General features: G+C 41.2%; 1 protein-coding gene across 1 annotated transcript in view; it reads right to left on the bottom strand.

The window, feature by feature from the left end:
* Window positions 1–18,057, bottom strand: part of TENM1 (teneurin transmembrane protein 1) — a 240,114-nt gene that overhangs the window by 20,868 nt on the left and 201,189 nt on the right. Inside the window, exons 22-23 of the mRNA XM_085319789.1 lie at window positions 6,737–7,103; window positions 4,417–4,927 (exon numbers count right to left, since the gene is read on the bottom strand). Coding sequence (XP_085175915.1) covers window positions 4,417–4,927; window positions 6,737–7,103 — 878 coding nt within the window. The remainder of the gene's footprint in view (window positions 1–4,416; window positions 4,928–6,736; window positions 7,104–18,057) is intronic.

The raw sequence follows: 18,057 nt of genomic DNA, 5'->3' as shown, positions 1-18,057 counted from the left end.
ATTACTAAAAACAACTTATGCTCATAAAGGAGAAGCCTATTTGTGCAGCTAGGAAAACACAATTAAATTTTAATGTTTTATTAACCGTCTCCCCTCATTCACAAAACATATCCTCGGCTGGTGTAKCAACTGGCACAGCTCCATTGCCTCCGATGGAATCCTTGCAATTCATAGCAACAGGCAATCTGGACTTGTCCTTCACTCCATCGCATTGGCATCATTTCTTTAGGACCCTCATCTCCCCCTAATTAGTCAGACAAAATCTATACGTCACAAAAAAGTATTTGGGAACAAATACTTTCTCCTCAAAATAATTTGGGAACAAGTATCCTCTCYCCAATATAAAAAAGAGAAACAGAGCAGCTGTTCTTTCCACAGGAAACACTGCAGAAAGCACTAGCGAACATCTTGCATTTTTTGACAAATGAATCCATCAGATGTTAAATATAATATAATGCCTCTCTCCTCCACTTCCTACCACACTCATATACACCATGCAACTTATTTACATTCCATCCTTATGCTGGCTCTGTGTGAACTGACTGGCTTCCATACCCAGTGATGAAAATTGATTCAGATCCTTGCTCTTCATCATTTAGAAAACGCCATGGGCATTGGTCAGTTGTATTTAATTTACTGCTTGATCAAACAGATATGAGAACTTGCCGGTCTATTTGGACTTTCTACCTTACCATAAAAAAATCCTCAAATCATGAATTTTTATGGCAAAAATGCAGTTAGTTTACTGCAGTGTTCTTGCCCATAAGACTCAGGATCCACTTCTGCTAAGGATCCAGCTCTGCTGCTGATAGTGCTAATGATGAAACACAAAACTTCCTGCGTAGCTGAAAATGGCATAAGYAGTGACTGGATGGCAGGATGGATACGGTACTGAGTAATTATAACGAGACTGTAGGACGCATGTCGACGGACACTTACTTGTGTACCTGATCTCACTGACTTCAATGAGAACACACAGATCAGTGTCTCAGTAACGAATCCACAGCACGACCATCTAAAAGGGTTTTTTAATTCCAGATTGCTCCAAGAAACCCATCCGTAGGACAGATACTGCCACCTTTCACGTGATGAATAGTAGCATTCTTGGAATCAATTCTTGCAGAGCAACGTTCTACCCATACTAACAGGGGTAGAATCAAGACATATTTTTTAATGTTAATTTGGGGCCCAGTTATGCCACTGTTAATCACGTCAGTGACCATTTAATCATGCAAATAATTGCATTGATTTCAGTACCCACATGAGGAAGTGCTCACCAATATCTGAAATGCACACTTGGGGATATATCTTCACAACCTATTTGCATTTCCATGCGTAGCATACAGTTAAGAGTTACATCATTTCAAAGGGAAAGCAGTCTAATTAATTTTTTCAGAGAGTTGTTTCTTGCAGGTGTTTTCTTGTCCTTGATTTAATARAGGCCCAGTGCCCCTCTTCCCTTTTATGCCTTTAATGATCCAACATTAAAAAAATCTAGATGACTGAAAATTGTACATTAGCTGTAATTTTATGCAAGAGCTCTTTCAGTACTTTCATTCCATCAGATTAGAGTAGATGGATGACAAGTACTTTTGTAGGTGGTTTTTCTACCTCTTAATGATTTCCCTCTTTGAGTGAATCTGACATACAGGTAGATGATCTGAACAGTTCATTATCTTTGCTCAGATTCCCAGGTATGTGGGATACGTGTTGTTAAACAAACTCATCCCTGTTTCAGTTTGACAGTGCCACGGGTTGAACTTTTAGATGCAAATGCAAATCTAGCTTAAAAGAAAAGATAATTCCAAGCAATTTGAAAGTTGCTCATGTGGTAATTCTCTTAGCTCCAATACTGTGTTTACACAGGAACTCAGAAGCACTTCAAATATTAAAGCAACCCCTTCAAAAAATCTAATTTTCAAACTGAAATCAGATGTCAGCTCAGAATGGGACCCATCTGGAAAATAACGTCTGGTTAAAGAATGACTAAGGACCATCGTGCCCCATAATCTACTTATGGCAAAAGGTGGGAACTAGCTCCTGAAAACACCCCTACGCTACCCCACAGCGCTAATTGTAGTGATTTGTCCCCTCCGACTGCAGCAGCATGTATGACATTTTATACCTCAGTCTTCCAGGAAGTTGTAATGTATTAGAAAGATGACTTAAAATTTTGGACCAAACAATAAATATCTGTGACTCTACTTCACTATTTGATTTTGCTGTTGTTTTTGTCACGATAGCAACTACAATTCTGTTAAATGTTACTGACTGACCAAGAATAAAAGAACAGAATGAAATGGGGATATCTATGGCGAAACCCACCGGGGAGACCCCAACTTCTCTTGTCACTACAATGAACCCATTTCTGTGAAGACAACAGCTTAGAAGGGAAAGGACAAGGAAAATCGCAATGCCAGAYGGGCATCTGGCAGATGTGCGGGGTCTGTGCAACTTGAAGCATCAGTGAGGACAGTATATTACACAGCCTGCAGTTAAGCTAGTGAAAGTGTGAAAAATGCTTAATTTAGCAAAATTATGCTGTCTGTTAGTCATAGACATTGTATTGTTTTGGAATTTGTTTTCATTTTTAAGTAAGTTATTCTCAGAAAAATGAAACATCCTTCCAAGGCACAGGTATCTTCATGTGAAGAAGTTTGTGTTACATACAATGGGAGGCACTTGCAGGAAGGTGACATCCTTTAACAATAAGATCTCACTGTACTTGAGTCATACTTGAATAAGCAACTTGCCAGAGGACAACCAGCCTAAGCAATAACTGCATGAAAGAGTTTAAACCAAATGTCAATGGGACAGAGTAAGAAAACCAAGATTAAACCCACCGAGAAGCACATGACTGCAAATAATCTGCTCTCATGTTCTCATCTACTCAAATGACAATCAAGGCCCTGCAACGCACGATGTTCAGTATTTTAAGAAGTAGCAAGCATGACTTAGAGCTATTGTGAAAGCTTTTTGAAAGCATCATTGATTCATGGTCTGGATTGGTCCCATCCTCATGCAGTGATTTGAATTGGTCACCCTTAGTGTTGAAGTTATTACAAAGAAGCACGGATTTGAATTCAGTTATGTTTGTAATAGGTGACAGTCTTAGATCAGTGTTAAAACAGTACCAGTACAACAGTGAGCTATGTTTTGTTGCATGATAACTTAAATTTCTATCAGTAAATGCCTGATAAGGAGAACTGAAGCAGGAAGACTCTGTGTGGTTTTGTTTTCCAGCATATTGGCAAAAACGGTCCTCTCTAACTGTGTATACTTATGTTAACCCCATTAATTTAGTCTGTCTTTGGCAGGATGGGAAAAACATCCCCTCGCATAACAAATCCCATGCAATAGGCAGTAGTCTGCTCTGCTTTGATCCTCCTTGCATTATAATAAAATATAATTCTAAAAACCTGTAATGACGGTGACTCAACAACTCCTCTAGGGGATTTTTACAATGACTTAATTCTCCTCAGTGTGTTTTCTGTTCTTATCTCACCTGGATGGCTTTTCATTTCACTTTTTGACCATGAAACTCTGTACCGTACAGAAAGCAAGCATTATAATCCTCTTGGAAGAGCTCTGAACTAATAGTAAAACGTTAACATAAAATTTCCATCAATCACCTGTCACATCCTCAAGCAGAGATTAAAATAATTTATTATAAATAATGAGAAGTCCCGATACATCCCACCTCTTTATAGAGCAAATGTGAGCTTTTTCTTGGGTTCGTTTCTGTCTGGGACTGTACTAGGATGTTCTGACTGTTCAACAGCTCTTCCAAGGTGAGTGTATTCAGCCACCTCTGCCTGCCCTTCGGAAGTCCTGTCAGGGTTCTCCTGAGCATCTGCTTACCAGGCCGTTCCCAATCCCCTTATTATATACCCCTTTGCTATTATATATCCTCTTCTCCTACTGCTAGAGACAAATGCACCCTTGCCTTTGAATATTCCTTCCTTGAGATTCTCACTTTCTTTTGTGACACTGCCTTCTCCTTTGAGTATGCTAATACTGGGGTTTTTTTTCCACCTACTTCAGGAATTTTGCAAATTCTTGCTTCATGTTACAACCTTCCTCCTCTTCTTTAGTTACAAAGAAATTTCATAATCGTATTTTGATTTAGAGAAACAAAAATTCACAAATAATAAAGTGTAAATGAAGCATAATTTCAGGCATCTTTTGCTACACTTAATGGGAACTACTTACAGAGCCTTCACATGTGACAGGCTTTGGCACTTAAGAAATGGTACTTTCGCATTGCATAAGCTTATACAACACCACTACTTGTCCTCTATCATGCAGCATTAGTAGCCGGGAGTCTTTTGAAATTGCTGGGACTGACTAAAAAAATTTCAATGCTTCATTTCAAACAGCGCTCTTTAGATCAGACATTTAACGATGTGGACTTACTCATACACAGTTGTCCATCCATTCTCATCGCTTTTAGTTGCTAAAAGTCCTGTGTTTCCAGGATATGTCATTAGCGCCAGGTTGTAGCCTTGGGCATAAACTCTTTTGAGAACGCCATTGCTGCTTATTGTCAGCCAGTACACCTGGCCTCCGGGAACCACCAGCCACAGSGGCAACCCACTCGTGTCTCTGCGAATATGAACTGAATTCCCGTTGCTGCTCGTGATCGTGCCAATATCCCCTTCGCCACTGTAGGTGAAGTTGTAGATATAGTCCCTGGTTATGAGGTTGAGCGTGTGGAGGTGGGTTCCATTGATGGTGAACAGATAGAGCTCCTGGTCCGCCGGCGATGCAATCTCATACATATTCATGTCACTGAGATGAGCCTTGTTTCGGCTGACTGCACGGATGCGGACGTTGCCGAGGTCTGCTACATACAGTATGTCATCAGGGGAGACTGCCAGAGAAGAAGGTGCTTTCAGCTTTGCATCTTTGGCATATCCACCATCACCTAGAGAAGAAACAACAATTACTTTAGTAATCAGTAAGTATTATAGTAATGTAATGTCCATATTTTACCTAAACYCCTAAGCCTGCCAAACTGCTTCTATTCACTATCATTTACAAGTCAATAAAACAGTATCTTCTTCCAATGAATTAAACCTCCACTACATAAAATAGTGCAATTTTAAATCAGTCTCATTGAAGACAAACAATAAGGTCCAATTATCTCATTTACTCCATTTGTGCTAACTCCCAAACCCAGCCGCTCAGGGAGGTACAACATGGTAAAATGTGRAAGATAAAGAAATTAAACAGCTGAAGTTTCATTCTCTAATTTTTCCTCTTGGCCTGTAGTAAAAGTAGAATTATGATAAAAATAAAATGAAGAGAAAATAAAAATTAAGCTAAAACGACAATGAAGCAGAGATTAGTTTAGACTTACTAAAACCTCAACACTGTAGGAAAATAAATGAATATATTAGCCAAAAAGAACTTCYAAAAAACCATCCTCTTCAAAGTCACTTGGTAATTTAGATAGTTTATGTATTTTAAGGTTAAAAGAGAACATTTTCATGATCATAGGCTCAACATGCATATCAAAATGATTTTGCATGAGTAGGATTTTCTACAACTAACAAGAAAGTGTATTAAACCTCGCTCTTGGAGAAAAGCACATTACTGTTTGTATTGCTCCCCTCCTCCTGGCAGAGAAATTAAATTTGATGGAGATTTTGAGCAAAGCCTATGCTGCCTTGGAAACGACAAATTAGCTGATGTTTCTGACAAGCTGGTCATGCCTTTCACCAGCTCAGCACTGGCACAGTCATTAGGTTTGCCACAAGTTTTCATTTTCAGCACCAAGGGCAGATTCTTCATCCTCTTTCCTGTTTGTACAGAATCCTATTTAGCACAGTTTTACTGTATGTGTAACTGAAGCTAGGATCACTCAGAAATGCATGTGATACTTTGATTATCATTACAACACTGCGTCAGCAACCCACCTCCTCTAGAAGACAATTTACATTTTTTTCCTCTCCATTCTTGACACATTTAATGTCAGTAATTAACCTCTTATTTGAAAGGGGAGTCCTAAGAATTATGATGACATTACGGAGCTGAACAAAATGATTCTTAGAGATGACAAGTTAACATACTGCAGTTGTCTCTATGTCCCATTACAAAAGAGGTTTTTATAAGAAAAGAAAAAGTCACAGTGTGGTTTGCCTCCCCAGGTGTGTGTGCAGGGCAGCGCAGCCCCGGTGCTGAGAACATCGAGTGGCACAGTGTGAGCCTGGCATTGTCTCAGGTGCTTCAAAACACACAAGAAAGGAGAAACTTTGAGCATTATGTGTTTGCATCATTTTGCTGATCGTGCAGTATGACTCCAGTGCTGAGAAGTCGTAAGTTTGTGTTTTTCATTGGATAGGGTTACCATCCTATGAAAAGACCTATCATCTGATCTATGAGCTCCAAGATGCAATTTGCAAGCTGCGTCAGGGCTGGTACCATCCTAAACACGGGCAGACAAGGCCAGCACAGAAAGGYAGACTTGGAGCTAGGTCTGAACAGTGTGCGCTCTCTGTACGAAAACAGCTAAGGCCACTCTGAGATTCCTTCAGCACCAGCTATGGCAAGACTCGCATCTCTGCATCCAACGGATTAAACAAAGCTGTGAAGGTTAGCTAACAAGGTTTGCAGCTTTTCATGGACACTCAGTCACTGTTCATCTCTCCTTCCCCTTACTATGCTGCTAATCTGCAACCATGCCCAGAGATCTCAACAGGTGAGCACCAAGAAATAGCCAGCATTGCCTCACCTGAGAAACAGTCACAGTTAGGATCAATCTTGCAGTCACAGTCTGACGGGGCTCCAGCAATTATGGAGATCTCACCGTTGGTTGTGACCTGCTGTATACGGTTGATCTTTCTTTCATCCGTTTCTGCAATGTACAGGATGCCACTGTGAGACACAGCGATCGCTCTGGCGGACTCCAGGGTTGAATGGATGGCCACCTTGCTGACGATGAAGTGATCGATGCCTGGCACCTGGCAGTGAATGGGGCGCCCCGCAATTATCCGCACACGCCTGTTCTCAGAGATCTGCAGAACGATGTTGTTGTCCAGGACATAGAGTGAATTGTCTAGTGGGTTCACTGTGAGGTCCGTTGGCCACTCTAACCGCACCTGGAAAAAAAATAAGAGGAAGACAGTGAAGCAAAAGAGAAAAGAATAGCTAAATCACTGAAGCAGTTCTGCTCAACCACCTCTGATCATCATGGTATCAAGGCATTCAATGGATTCACCCAGCGCTGCTTCACTAGTACATACCTTTAATTTTGTGTGGCTGAAGAAGATTTAAAGAGCATAATCTTTTGTAAGGTCCAAAATCACCGTGGAACAAAACTTTATTTCAAAAGTAATTTAGCATTCCCTGAAAGGTATTTGTGTGAGTCCATTAAGGTGGGAACTTTATTATACCTACACACTCATGCAAATAAAAACACATGCTTCACGTCATGCAACAGCAGCCAGAAAATTTTCCAGGTCTGAATGTTCTTTTATCAAGGTTGCCGTCAACATAGGCAGAGTGAAAAACAGCTGGAAGCTGTCAATATTCTAACACAAAAAGAAACCTACATTGCAGAGGAGTGTGACATGCTTCCACAGTTTATTCAGGAAGCTGGAAAYGTTAGTAAGACTTACTTATATACCATCAAAAGTATAAGCTTGTTAATTCTTTGTAACGTAACAGTACCCAGTATACCACACTTCCCATAGTCAGTCGCAGATTAAGTAAATTCTTCATATTTAAGGCTAACCTTTTGTCTTTTTTCCACACAGGTGAGAGTGACAACCAAGCCAAGCTTTGCAAGAAATGCTGTGAGAACGACCTCCTTCTCCAGACCTGCTGCATCAAGATCTGGAGGAACTAAAGGTGCTCCCACTGCAGGTGGGGCAGCCTGTCGCCATCAGGTGCGTCAACGCCGAACAGCTTACTGCCGACYGCAGCACGTACTGGCCAGGACTCAAGCTCCTCCTGTTGAAGAAGCTCAGCAGGCTGTGCGGGATTTCTGGACCGCCTAGCAACAACTCAGGAGGCTGGTCCCCCTCCCCAACTAACGGTCAGGGCAGGATTTGGGCTGCAGCTTGTCTATGGGAAGATCAGAAAACAACTGAGCCACCGAAGTCAGAAGACAGTCTATTTTTGTCTCCCTCAAGATGCTTTGCTTGTTATCTTTTGTGAAGAGATGGCTGCTTTTATTTGAGAGGGATTTTTCTGGACCAAGTATTTCAATCAGCAGAAGAAAACAAATACCTGGCTAAAATGCGACTGTTTTTACATGCAGTTATCACAAAAGCCTCTATTATTTCATTTGCTGATTTTGTTGCTATTGTTCTTGATTTTTCCACTGCACTAATTAGAAGATCTATGAATTTAGAGGCTGCAAATGCTAATACAATGCTCAACACTGAGGAATAACATACGGTGGAGAGTGTGGCCATCCCGAGCCACCTGCTCGACTGGGTCAGCTCAGGCACCAGGCTGGAGGCCAAGTTTCTTCAGTTCTCAAGCATCACTATTTCCTGAACAATCTMATTTCCAGAAGTAGATTTCTGGTTCGATAATACGCAGTTTAATAGCGCGAGGGCACTGTGGCCATCCTGTGTTGCCCTGCGTGGTCACCCGGTGCACCACGCAATTAAGAAGCGGCACTGAATAATCGAAGTCCTCCCTGTGCGCAGTTCGTTTTACTAGACAGCATAGTAACTGGCATTAAGACTAACACCACTGGATCCAAGATCTCTTCTGTACCAGGTGGTACAGTCATTCCAAATGATGATAAATGTGGTGAAACAGTTGGAAACAGATTCCAGTTATAAAGGTGCTGATTTCTGTGGATGCATGTGAGAGYGCCTAGATTCTGGCGGACGGGTTAGGGCTGATTTAAACATAGCTGCTAGCTTATGGTGTCTCTGCAACTGAGATTTTGCTGAGAAGCTAAACAAAACTATTTAGGTAGCATAAAATGGCTACAAGACCGCCTTCATGAAACTTGGAATAAAACATATTTGCAATATACCTTTAACACAGAACATCTGATTGCTTTCTCAAAGTAAGCGGATTATTTTTAGTGGAAAACATACACCACCAACCTTGTCACCTCCTTCACAGACCACTCCGGTGCAAAGATAGCCTTTGATTAATCAGAACTAGACTGTCAGCGACAAAAACTTTAGGCCAGGCCTGGCTGTTTTTGCCAAAATGATGCTCCTTAGCACCTGCCGCGTCGTAGCAGCTGGTTTTACTTGGTGGACCAGCCACACTGCCTTCGCCTCAGTGAACAATCTAAACTTCTCCCACCATGGAAATAAGTCCGGCGTCTTTGCAGACCAGTAGGGACTGATCTGGGCCCAAACAACGTCTTTTGTGGTTGATTTGAGGCTAGTTCTGTTTATTGAGATAGAAGAAGCTTTTGTGTAACTGTTCCTTTCCCTTACAACAATGTCCTTAAAACCTAAGAAGAGGCTAGTTTCTGAACACATATAATTAGTTTGATACTGATCATGTTGTAAGCATAGCTGCATTATGATAAAAATAAAGTTTTAACTGGAGACACTTGAACAGTTTTCATTGCTATACCTGACCTCTGTTGCCGAGCCCACTGCACAGCTAGCAGAAGGTATAGCTGTAGCTTCTCTTTCCTGGGTTTGAAGCCACCTTGGGTGTATTCGTAGGTTAATCTCAGGTAAGATGATTAAAGCTAGCATGTACATGTCTGGAGACTGCAGCACAAACAGCTGCTGCTCACTGCATGCTTACACTAGTGCAACAGGAGGGGGAAAAAAGGCCAAACAGGCTGACAAAAAACCAAACTAATACCACACAGAACCCTAGCCATTCACTGGGGAAGAATTTCACAGATTTAGACAAAATCTGCACTGCTCTGGTCAAGATGAGGCTTCGTGGCAGCTAAAGGTGGTGCACGTCCGGGCGGCTGCAGCGAGCTGGTCCAGGACACTTYGCCGGCTCAGAACTAATCACCTAAATCAGCTTAAGCTGAAGTGTAACTGCACCCTCAGGTTGACTGCTGCCTTGAAAAGTCACTGGTTGTTTCTTTTCTTTTAAAGCAAGCTGCCCTCTGGCAGCTTTCTGTGACCAAACCATCAGTTGTCCTTCATTCAAACCCAATAAACATATTACAGAGAAGGACTTCAATTCTCATCTGATATGACTCTGCCCATTAAAAAGTTTTTCCAGACAAAACTCAGGGTTATAATATTAAGTCAGTTAATATACCTTTTAATCTCAAGCAATACGTTGTAAGCCCCTGCAAAATACTCCTCTCCCATACATGTATGTTTTTCTTATAACTTAAAACTGGGACAATTGCAAGTGGTACTTCTGATATCTGACAGCTTTTTTTCCCCTCTAAAGCAGCATGCAGAAGTGGCATTGCGAGATATCCCACTATAAACAAGCAGACAAGGTGGGTTTGGTAGCTGGCAGGATCTCACACTGCTCACACAGCCAAACTGCCAGGTGACAATCCTGATGCGGTTCACGGGAGACTGAACGCATTCTGCAACGGAGATCACCGCAGAAACAAACGAACCCTTGAGCCATGAGGCTTTCTGCATGTAAGTATTAACATGCCAAGTTTTCTGGGAATTCATCTTTTAACTGTCAACACTAAGGCTCTAGCTATGTCCGATAATGTCTGGACAGAAGTGCAAAATTAACACCTACTAGTCTGGCTTTCTAATATATTTTTTGCAGGTCAAGTGTCTTAGAAACACAAAGTGCACTAAAATGGTTTCAGTTTAAATGAGTTTTGGATGAGAGACCTACATTTAAGTAACTACATAGTGGTATTTTGGGGTGTTTCTTTCTTTCTTCCAAATATGTACATGTACTTGTATATGTATACGGTTTTGAAAACTCTTTACAGATTTTCCCTCCAACAAAAGTACAAGTGTTACAACCAAATAATGTGGGTTTTTGCAAAGCAGCACTGGTACGAGAGCATGCACTTACAATGCTTCATAAGCATGTACCSACCCCAGCGCACACATGCAAGCGTTAGCTGGTGAAGCATACTGTTTTATTTTTGGGTTTGACCATATGGCTAAGACTTTCTGCATGTTTTGCATGACATTTTTTGGTGTTATTTTAAACAAATCAGATCAAACAAATTCTACTACTCCTATCAAAGTAAGAAAAGTAACATGCAGAAGAATTATCCTTGTCTACAGATGCAAATTTCCAGAGCTTAACTGTTTGAGATACAGGGAGAAATTTCACTGGGATAAGTTTAATTTATCATGGATTAAAAGAAGCTGCATAAATCCACACAAAGGCTTCACCATTGCTTTGATTTCTTGCCACGCACTGCTTGTGTATTTTGATTCAATTTCCTGTAGCAGTGTGAAATTCACGCCAAAATTTTTCTGATGGTCTTGAGTGAGGGATTACTTCCTATCTGCACTGCTCAGCCTCGAGCGCTCCTCTTTACGCTAACTTGGTCTCTGCTCAGCTGTACGATGTGCGCTCACAGACTTCCTCAGACCCTCCTCCGCAATTCTTTTCCTGTTTCTTGGTGTTTTCGCTTCCTCCCATTTGTACTTGCTGCAGCTGCTGTTTCCAGTCCAAACCATTTTTACTCACCACAGGGCCTTCTAAACACGGTTGTTCTCTCTTTCTGCYGAAGCCCCTCTCTCCGGCTCCTTCTGGGAGAGGAGCGGCCCGGAGGGAGGACTCGCCAGCAGCCCATCCGTAACGAGCCTCTGGTTCACAAGGCCGATGGAGACCCGTTCTGCCTCCCTGAACTTCTTACAGGATGTCTCACTACATTTATCTCCTCTCTATTTTCTCCCCGTTGACAACCACAGATATTCTTTCATCATTTTCTGTCAGTTTGCTCTGGCTGCTAGGATACTTCTTCGGTTGACGTGGATGTTGTCAGCTCCTCTTGGCAGCGTAGCTTCTCTCTTACCAGCGCCCTGAGAGCGAATTCAGCTCGCTGGGGTCCAACGCCGGGCAAGCGCGTCCTCCTGGGGTGTTGCAGCCTTCCTCTTGCCTTTGCTTCCCATGCTCCTGATGCAGCGTGCTGGGAAAGCCACCACGGGCCAGGCACAGCTCAGAGGCTTGAGATCACCAGTTCTCAGGATCACGGCTTGAGTAGTCTTCCCACCAACCCGCTTTTTCCATGGATTATTTCCAGTGGATATGAAATCTGGCACAGGAATGCAAAAAGCCAAGGCACCACCGCAAGCTTCACTCTGCTCTCTTTTTACAGCTCTCTTCTTGTTTCACAATTTCTTTTTTTTGATTTCTTCTGCTTCACAACTTCAAAGACCACACAAGGAATCTTGSGCCTACTAAATCAATAGCAGAAGTTGATTTCTATGCAGACAGGTTTCACATAATCTTTATTTAATAATAGAGGGAATATTTTCCAAAATCATATAAGCCCACTGACTATGAAAATCAATGGGACTTAGATTCCTAAGCCATTTAAGTCCTTTTAAACATGGTACCATAATTTACACAGGTTATGAAAAAAATAATTTGTTAAAACACCCAGAGGTAATTACAAAGTATTTCTAGCAGTCTGGTACCTCTGAGAGGAGGTTGCTTAAATTCTTCAATTAAAATGTCTCAAAATAGACCCTGAATTTGAATCTAACCTGAACACATCTCTAGTGCTGGAGTGGGAATAGATGTCCTCCAAACAAGCCTTTACAGCTAATTTGCATGGTCAAAAGGAGGGAGCAGGCCTAAGCGGGAATCTAGTTAATCGAACTGTTCCTGGTTTTGCCTTGCTCTGTGCCTTGGACTTCCAGACACTGTTCTTGCTAAACCAGGCAGTGTAAAAGTAAGACTGAGTAAGTCTTAGCAAGTCTCATAGAAGTTTTGGCCTCATCTTTCCACTTTGAGCTCAGATATATAAAGCCAATGTGCTACTAAAGAAAGTGGAAGATATTGAAGAGCTTTAATTGAGACAGCGATTAAAAGCTGTTTGAGAACAGTGAGAGGCTGGAGCTAAGTATATTAGAGTGCCTTTTGCTTTCAGTAACCATTGAGGCTTATAAAAGCATCGAGTCTGAAAACCAAGAGGAAGAGAAGATGCACAGAAATGAAGTTTCCATATCTGAAGAATGCTCCAGTTAGTGAAGGAAGCAAAAGGCCTCCCGCTGAACCACACAAGCCCTCGTGAATGTATCAGCCACCTACTCCGTACGTGGGACTGACTGTCTCCTGAACACAAAGTCAAGACTTCTTTCTAAAGTTAAAAATTCCCATTGATTTGACTTAAATTGCCCAGGAAACTGTGTGTCTCACCAGGATCATGACTTCTCACAACAGTGCTGCTGCTCAGGGCAGCACGTCCCTGACCCCAGGGCCAGGCAGGAAGTGAAAACAGAAGTGAACGATGAGAATCAGCTGTTGCAAGTGCTGGGTCCACAGGTGACACAAACGTCTCCTCAGCCCCCAGGGCACAGAATGAATGGTAACTTCAYGGCTTCCAGAAAAAATTGCAAATTCATTCCTGTGACTCGATTTTTTTTCCCTTAAGAAATACACCATTAAACAGACAAAAAAATCTGCAAATAAAAGGAGGATGGGAAAAACAGCTATTCTGCAATTTATGGCAGAGCAACTTCCTATAGCAAATTCCTGCAGCAATGATACAGAATTCAACAGCTTTTTTTAACCCCCTCTAGGGTGAACCAATTCTTTCATAAACTGAAATAGACAGTAAAGCAAAACAGCTGTGGATAAGTTTGAATTTCTTCTTTATATTGTACAGATTTTTTTCGTATGTATACAAAAGTTCTAGAAAAAAAAAGAGCAATTGAAATAATGCAAGTTCCTACTTCAGCAGAAATTAGTATCACAATTAACACTTACCAAATCATGATCTTCTGCAACCTAATTTTTCACAAATATTATAATAAATATTTTATCTAAACAAAACCAATGTAATTAACTAGCTATCATGCAGCAAACACCTACTGCTGTTAAATTTTAACTAGTTATTAAAAAAATTCTGGTACGTTATGCAGAGCAAAGAAGCAACTGTCCATGCCTTCTCCATGCAGAAACCCTTGTATGTGACTATTATTTACATTGATTAGGCACTTGTAAGAAAACACAGTGGAGAGTGTCTCATCCTAGCATAAGACTGGAAGCAGCCACTTTAAAAAAAATTTGTTGTCAACTAATGGCATTGGGTACTGTGGGATATGCAGTGTCAGATTGTGCCAGAAAGGCAAAGAAAGATAAGGTTTGGGACTAAAGTTTTCAAGCAGAACTGAAAAAATATCACTCAAGACTGACCTCCCTCAAGCCTGGAGTGCAGAGGGTGCAGACAGCAGTGGAGAGGTGCTCAGACTTCCCCAYCTTCACAGAGGTTCTAGGCAAAGGTTGTACAAGTGCCCCTGAAATAAGGTTTCTGACTGGTTCATAATTGGGTAGCTAAATAAAATGTCTGATTTTCAATAGCTGAGCTCTAGATCTAGAAAGGCTCCAGACCTAGAAGGGCTCAGGAAAGCTATAAAAAGACTCTATGCTCACAATGGCCCCATAAGGGATCTGGAGCAAGAAAAATCCCCCAGAACTAGAAAAGGCTGTTGCGGGGCTCCAAAAAAGTTCATGAAGGGCAGCACAAAAGCTCCAAAAAGGCAGGCTCTGAAGAAGGCCCCCTGCAAAGGCTCTGGATGGGCTCCAAGAAAAGCACTAAAACGACAGACAACCCAACAAGGCTGCAGAGCAAGAAAGATCTACAAAGGCTCTCCAAGTCTTTAGAGACAGCTGCAGACTTTTGGATCCCCAAATCTCTAGGAATTTCTAGATGATGCAGATCCAGACACCCCTGGAAACTGCTTTTTAAAACTTCTTTTTATTACATACCATAAAACACAAGGAAGTTGAAGCAAATAGTGTAAATTATAAATCCTGCTGGATGGGAGCATACAAAAACTCTTGCTTATGGCTAGGCTTCTTATACCTAGTTTTGACTATCTGACCTCTCCTGATTCTCAAAATTTTGACGTATCATTTCATGACCCTTCCAAGATATTTATTATAGCTGGTGGTAATAATAGTGAAAAAAGTTGACTTTGTTGTCATCAGTGATATGGACACAGAAATCAAATCCTGAATTGGCAAGAAAAATAGAATCTATTCAAATTCTTGTCCCACAAAAAAATATATATATAATATACATATGGATGGAGGACCTAGAGGGTTTTACAGCACATCATGACTTTCCCCAGCTCTCACTAGAGACAGCTACATGCTGTTCAGTTTCCCATTTTGCTTGGAGGGTTTGATTGAATGGCTATTGAGTGATGTTCAGACATTTACAATTTTCCTGCAAAGTGACCTACATTGCTGAACTTCATAAATTTATTCTCCAAGGCAGTGTATCATTTTGCATGCCACAGCCATCCCAAAGGAATATATCAGCAGGAGATGAGGCCCAGTTAGTAAAAGCTGAATGTCCTTCAGACATTTTTAACTAATCTGTTTGTAAACGTGAGTGTTATTGTCAGAATAACACATTGCATAAAATGGTGCTATCATTTTATTTGCGTCTCTCTGTGGTCTAAACTTTATAATAGGTGGCTAAAAAGGTAATCTCTGTATTGCAAGCCAAAGATGGATATGACCAATTTCTGTCTTGATGTTTGCATTTTTTTTCCTCCACCGAGACAGTCTCTTTTCATTTTTTTTCTTGACAGAAACAATGGCAGAAACAAAAACAATACCAGGAAGAAGAGAAATCAGGCATTCTGAATTGCCATTTCCTAGGCTGCAGCTCTTTTCACATTAGTTTCTGGTGGTTATCATAGCTTGCTTTCTTTTGACTTCAGCAGGCTGCAAGGATAACTCAGAGCAAACTTAGTCCTATCAGTAAGACTGGAGATACCATGAATACCTCCAAACCAACACATCTTGGTACTAAAAATCCTTTCAGTCTTTGTTTATAACTAGCTTTGAGACCCAAGAAGCACCAAGACAGCAAGAGAAACAACACCCCATAGAGTTCTCTCTTGCTGACATGCTTCAAAGCCCTGCCCTTTGTAAGCTGTTAATATCAGTTTTGTTTTGACAGGATCTACGGATTTTCAGATTCCCCTTAGCTTCTGGAGCAATCTGCAGGCCAGAAGTATCGCTGCACTGGCTTTTCATACTACCCATAAACCAGTAACTGTGTGGCAATGTTTTCACTCATGCAAAAACGTCCACATTTTATTTTGCTGTTTGCACATGTGGCTCTTCAGTTTGCAGCTATTTAAAATTTCAATGAACTGATTAAAGAGTTAAATGCCTACATTCCTTTTTTCCCCCACTTTCAATGGTTTTATTCCTCTAATTTCAATGACCTTTCTCCTGATTCATGCTGTTATCAAGGGAGACCTGAAGGCCAAAGACCAATCCTCACTCCTCTAAGATGTAGGACAACCTTCCACTGAATTAGTCAATACAATAATTCCTATCCTCCGGCGCGAGGCAGCTCTGCAGAAAGGACACTGCCACCCTTGGTGATTGCTGTGCTCAATTTCAGAGATGTCCTGGATTCAAACTTCAGAGTTGGGCCAGCACATTTGGTCTCCCTCACCCTGATGTAGTGCTACATTTCCAGACGCCCCAGCTAGAATCCGCTGGCCAATCTGAAAGATTTGGAATAGAAGCAGTAAAGAGAACTCCAAGTTAAGCCCGATTATTATGTACTTATAGCACACAAAACCTGCTGCATCTGTGCAAGATCTCTTACTCCATGGATTTTCGCTGGTGAATCCTGAACTGCTGCCGGGAGAGCGGCTGCTCGTGAGAGAGGAGGAGAGCAACACACGCACGGTACCAGGCCTGACAATCAATAAAACGTAGAACGTACAAACTCTAGCACAGAAACTGCCCCTCTCCTTATCCAACTGCTTATGGCAAGTCCACAGCAGATGTAGATGCTGTACATATATAGATACAACTTATAATACCTATGCAAACTTACATAGTCTTCATGAAAATATTGTGTCAACTATGTTTCCTCAAAAAATGAAAAAAATGAGCTCTTATCATCAGCAATCTCCTCCCACTGCAGACTCCCACCTACCTGACAGAGCTACGCTCAGACTTACAACAGCGTAAGCCAGCACTGCAGACACAAGGCCTCTGCAGTGTCATACATATTATATACTGTATTGTATATATTATATTTATATATGAGGCTTATATTGAGGAAACTGCCCCATGGAACTATTTGCTCCCAAAAACCTAAACGTCTCTCATTAGGTGCGAGAGAAAAATCTGTTCTCTGTGCATGCAGGAAACAATTCTGAGGAGAGGTCTGTCCAATCTCCTCCTCTTCAGCACGGATCACACGGAGCTCCCAGCATTCCCCGCCTCCACGAGAAAAGGATGCGATCGCTGAAGGATTTGATTAAAATGTATGTAGTCTTTTATTCAGTAATAATGCATTATTTATGGCAGATAATTGAAACAAATCACTGTTTTGCAGGTGACCAATAGAAAAACATCACTTGGGACTCTGAGGAAAAAATTGCAGTGTGACTTCACCAAACTGTATCTGGTTTCTAAGACTAATATTTCAAATCCAGTGATAGAATAATTTGATTAGAACACAGATTAGCTGTGATGAAACCATCATGCTTTCTGTTTGATATTCTAAAAATCACATTATATACCTACATTTTTGATTCATGAGTTCTCACAGAATCTTTTCCACCTGAGGTCCTAATCCTATGAGCCTCTTTTCTCTCAGTTCCTGTTAGAGGGAGGCCACTTAACCTTTCCTCTACCCCAGAAAAAGGATTATTTTATCTTCTACCTGAAGATTGTTCTTAAAAAAGAATCAGCTTGGTTTTGCTTCCAAGTATGGAGCCGAGTGATTGCTTTTTCCTGCAGATGCTATTATGACTGTAATTACTTCATACATGTTTATGGTTCCAAAGACTAACGCTCAGTTAATTTAAGGAGGGGACTCATTTTTACAAAGACTTGAAAATATCTYGATAAAGCCTCTATCCCTTACCTAATTTTGTCTATTTTTCAGAAGCACTTTTCAGAACACAGTTTTAGGATACAATCGCTCCTTGTTATACTCTTGCC

The sequence above is a fragment of the Rhea americana genome, unplaced genomic scaffold, assembly GCF_003343005.1.
Source record: "Rhea americana isolate MKP2758 unplaced genomic scaffold, rheAme1 scaffold_6, whole genome shotgun sequence".
NCBI classification, from domain to species: domain Eukaryota; kingdom Metazoa; phylum Chordata; class Aves; order Rheiformes; family Rheidae; genus Rhea; species Rhea americana.
The sequence above is the reverse complement of the archived record's forward strand: the minus strand, read 5'-3'. Positions and strand labels throughout refer to the sequence as shown.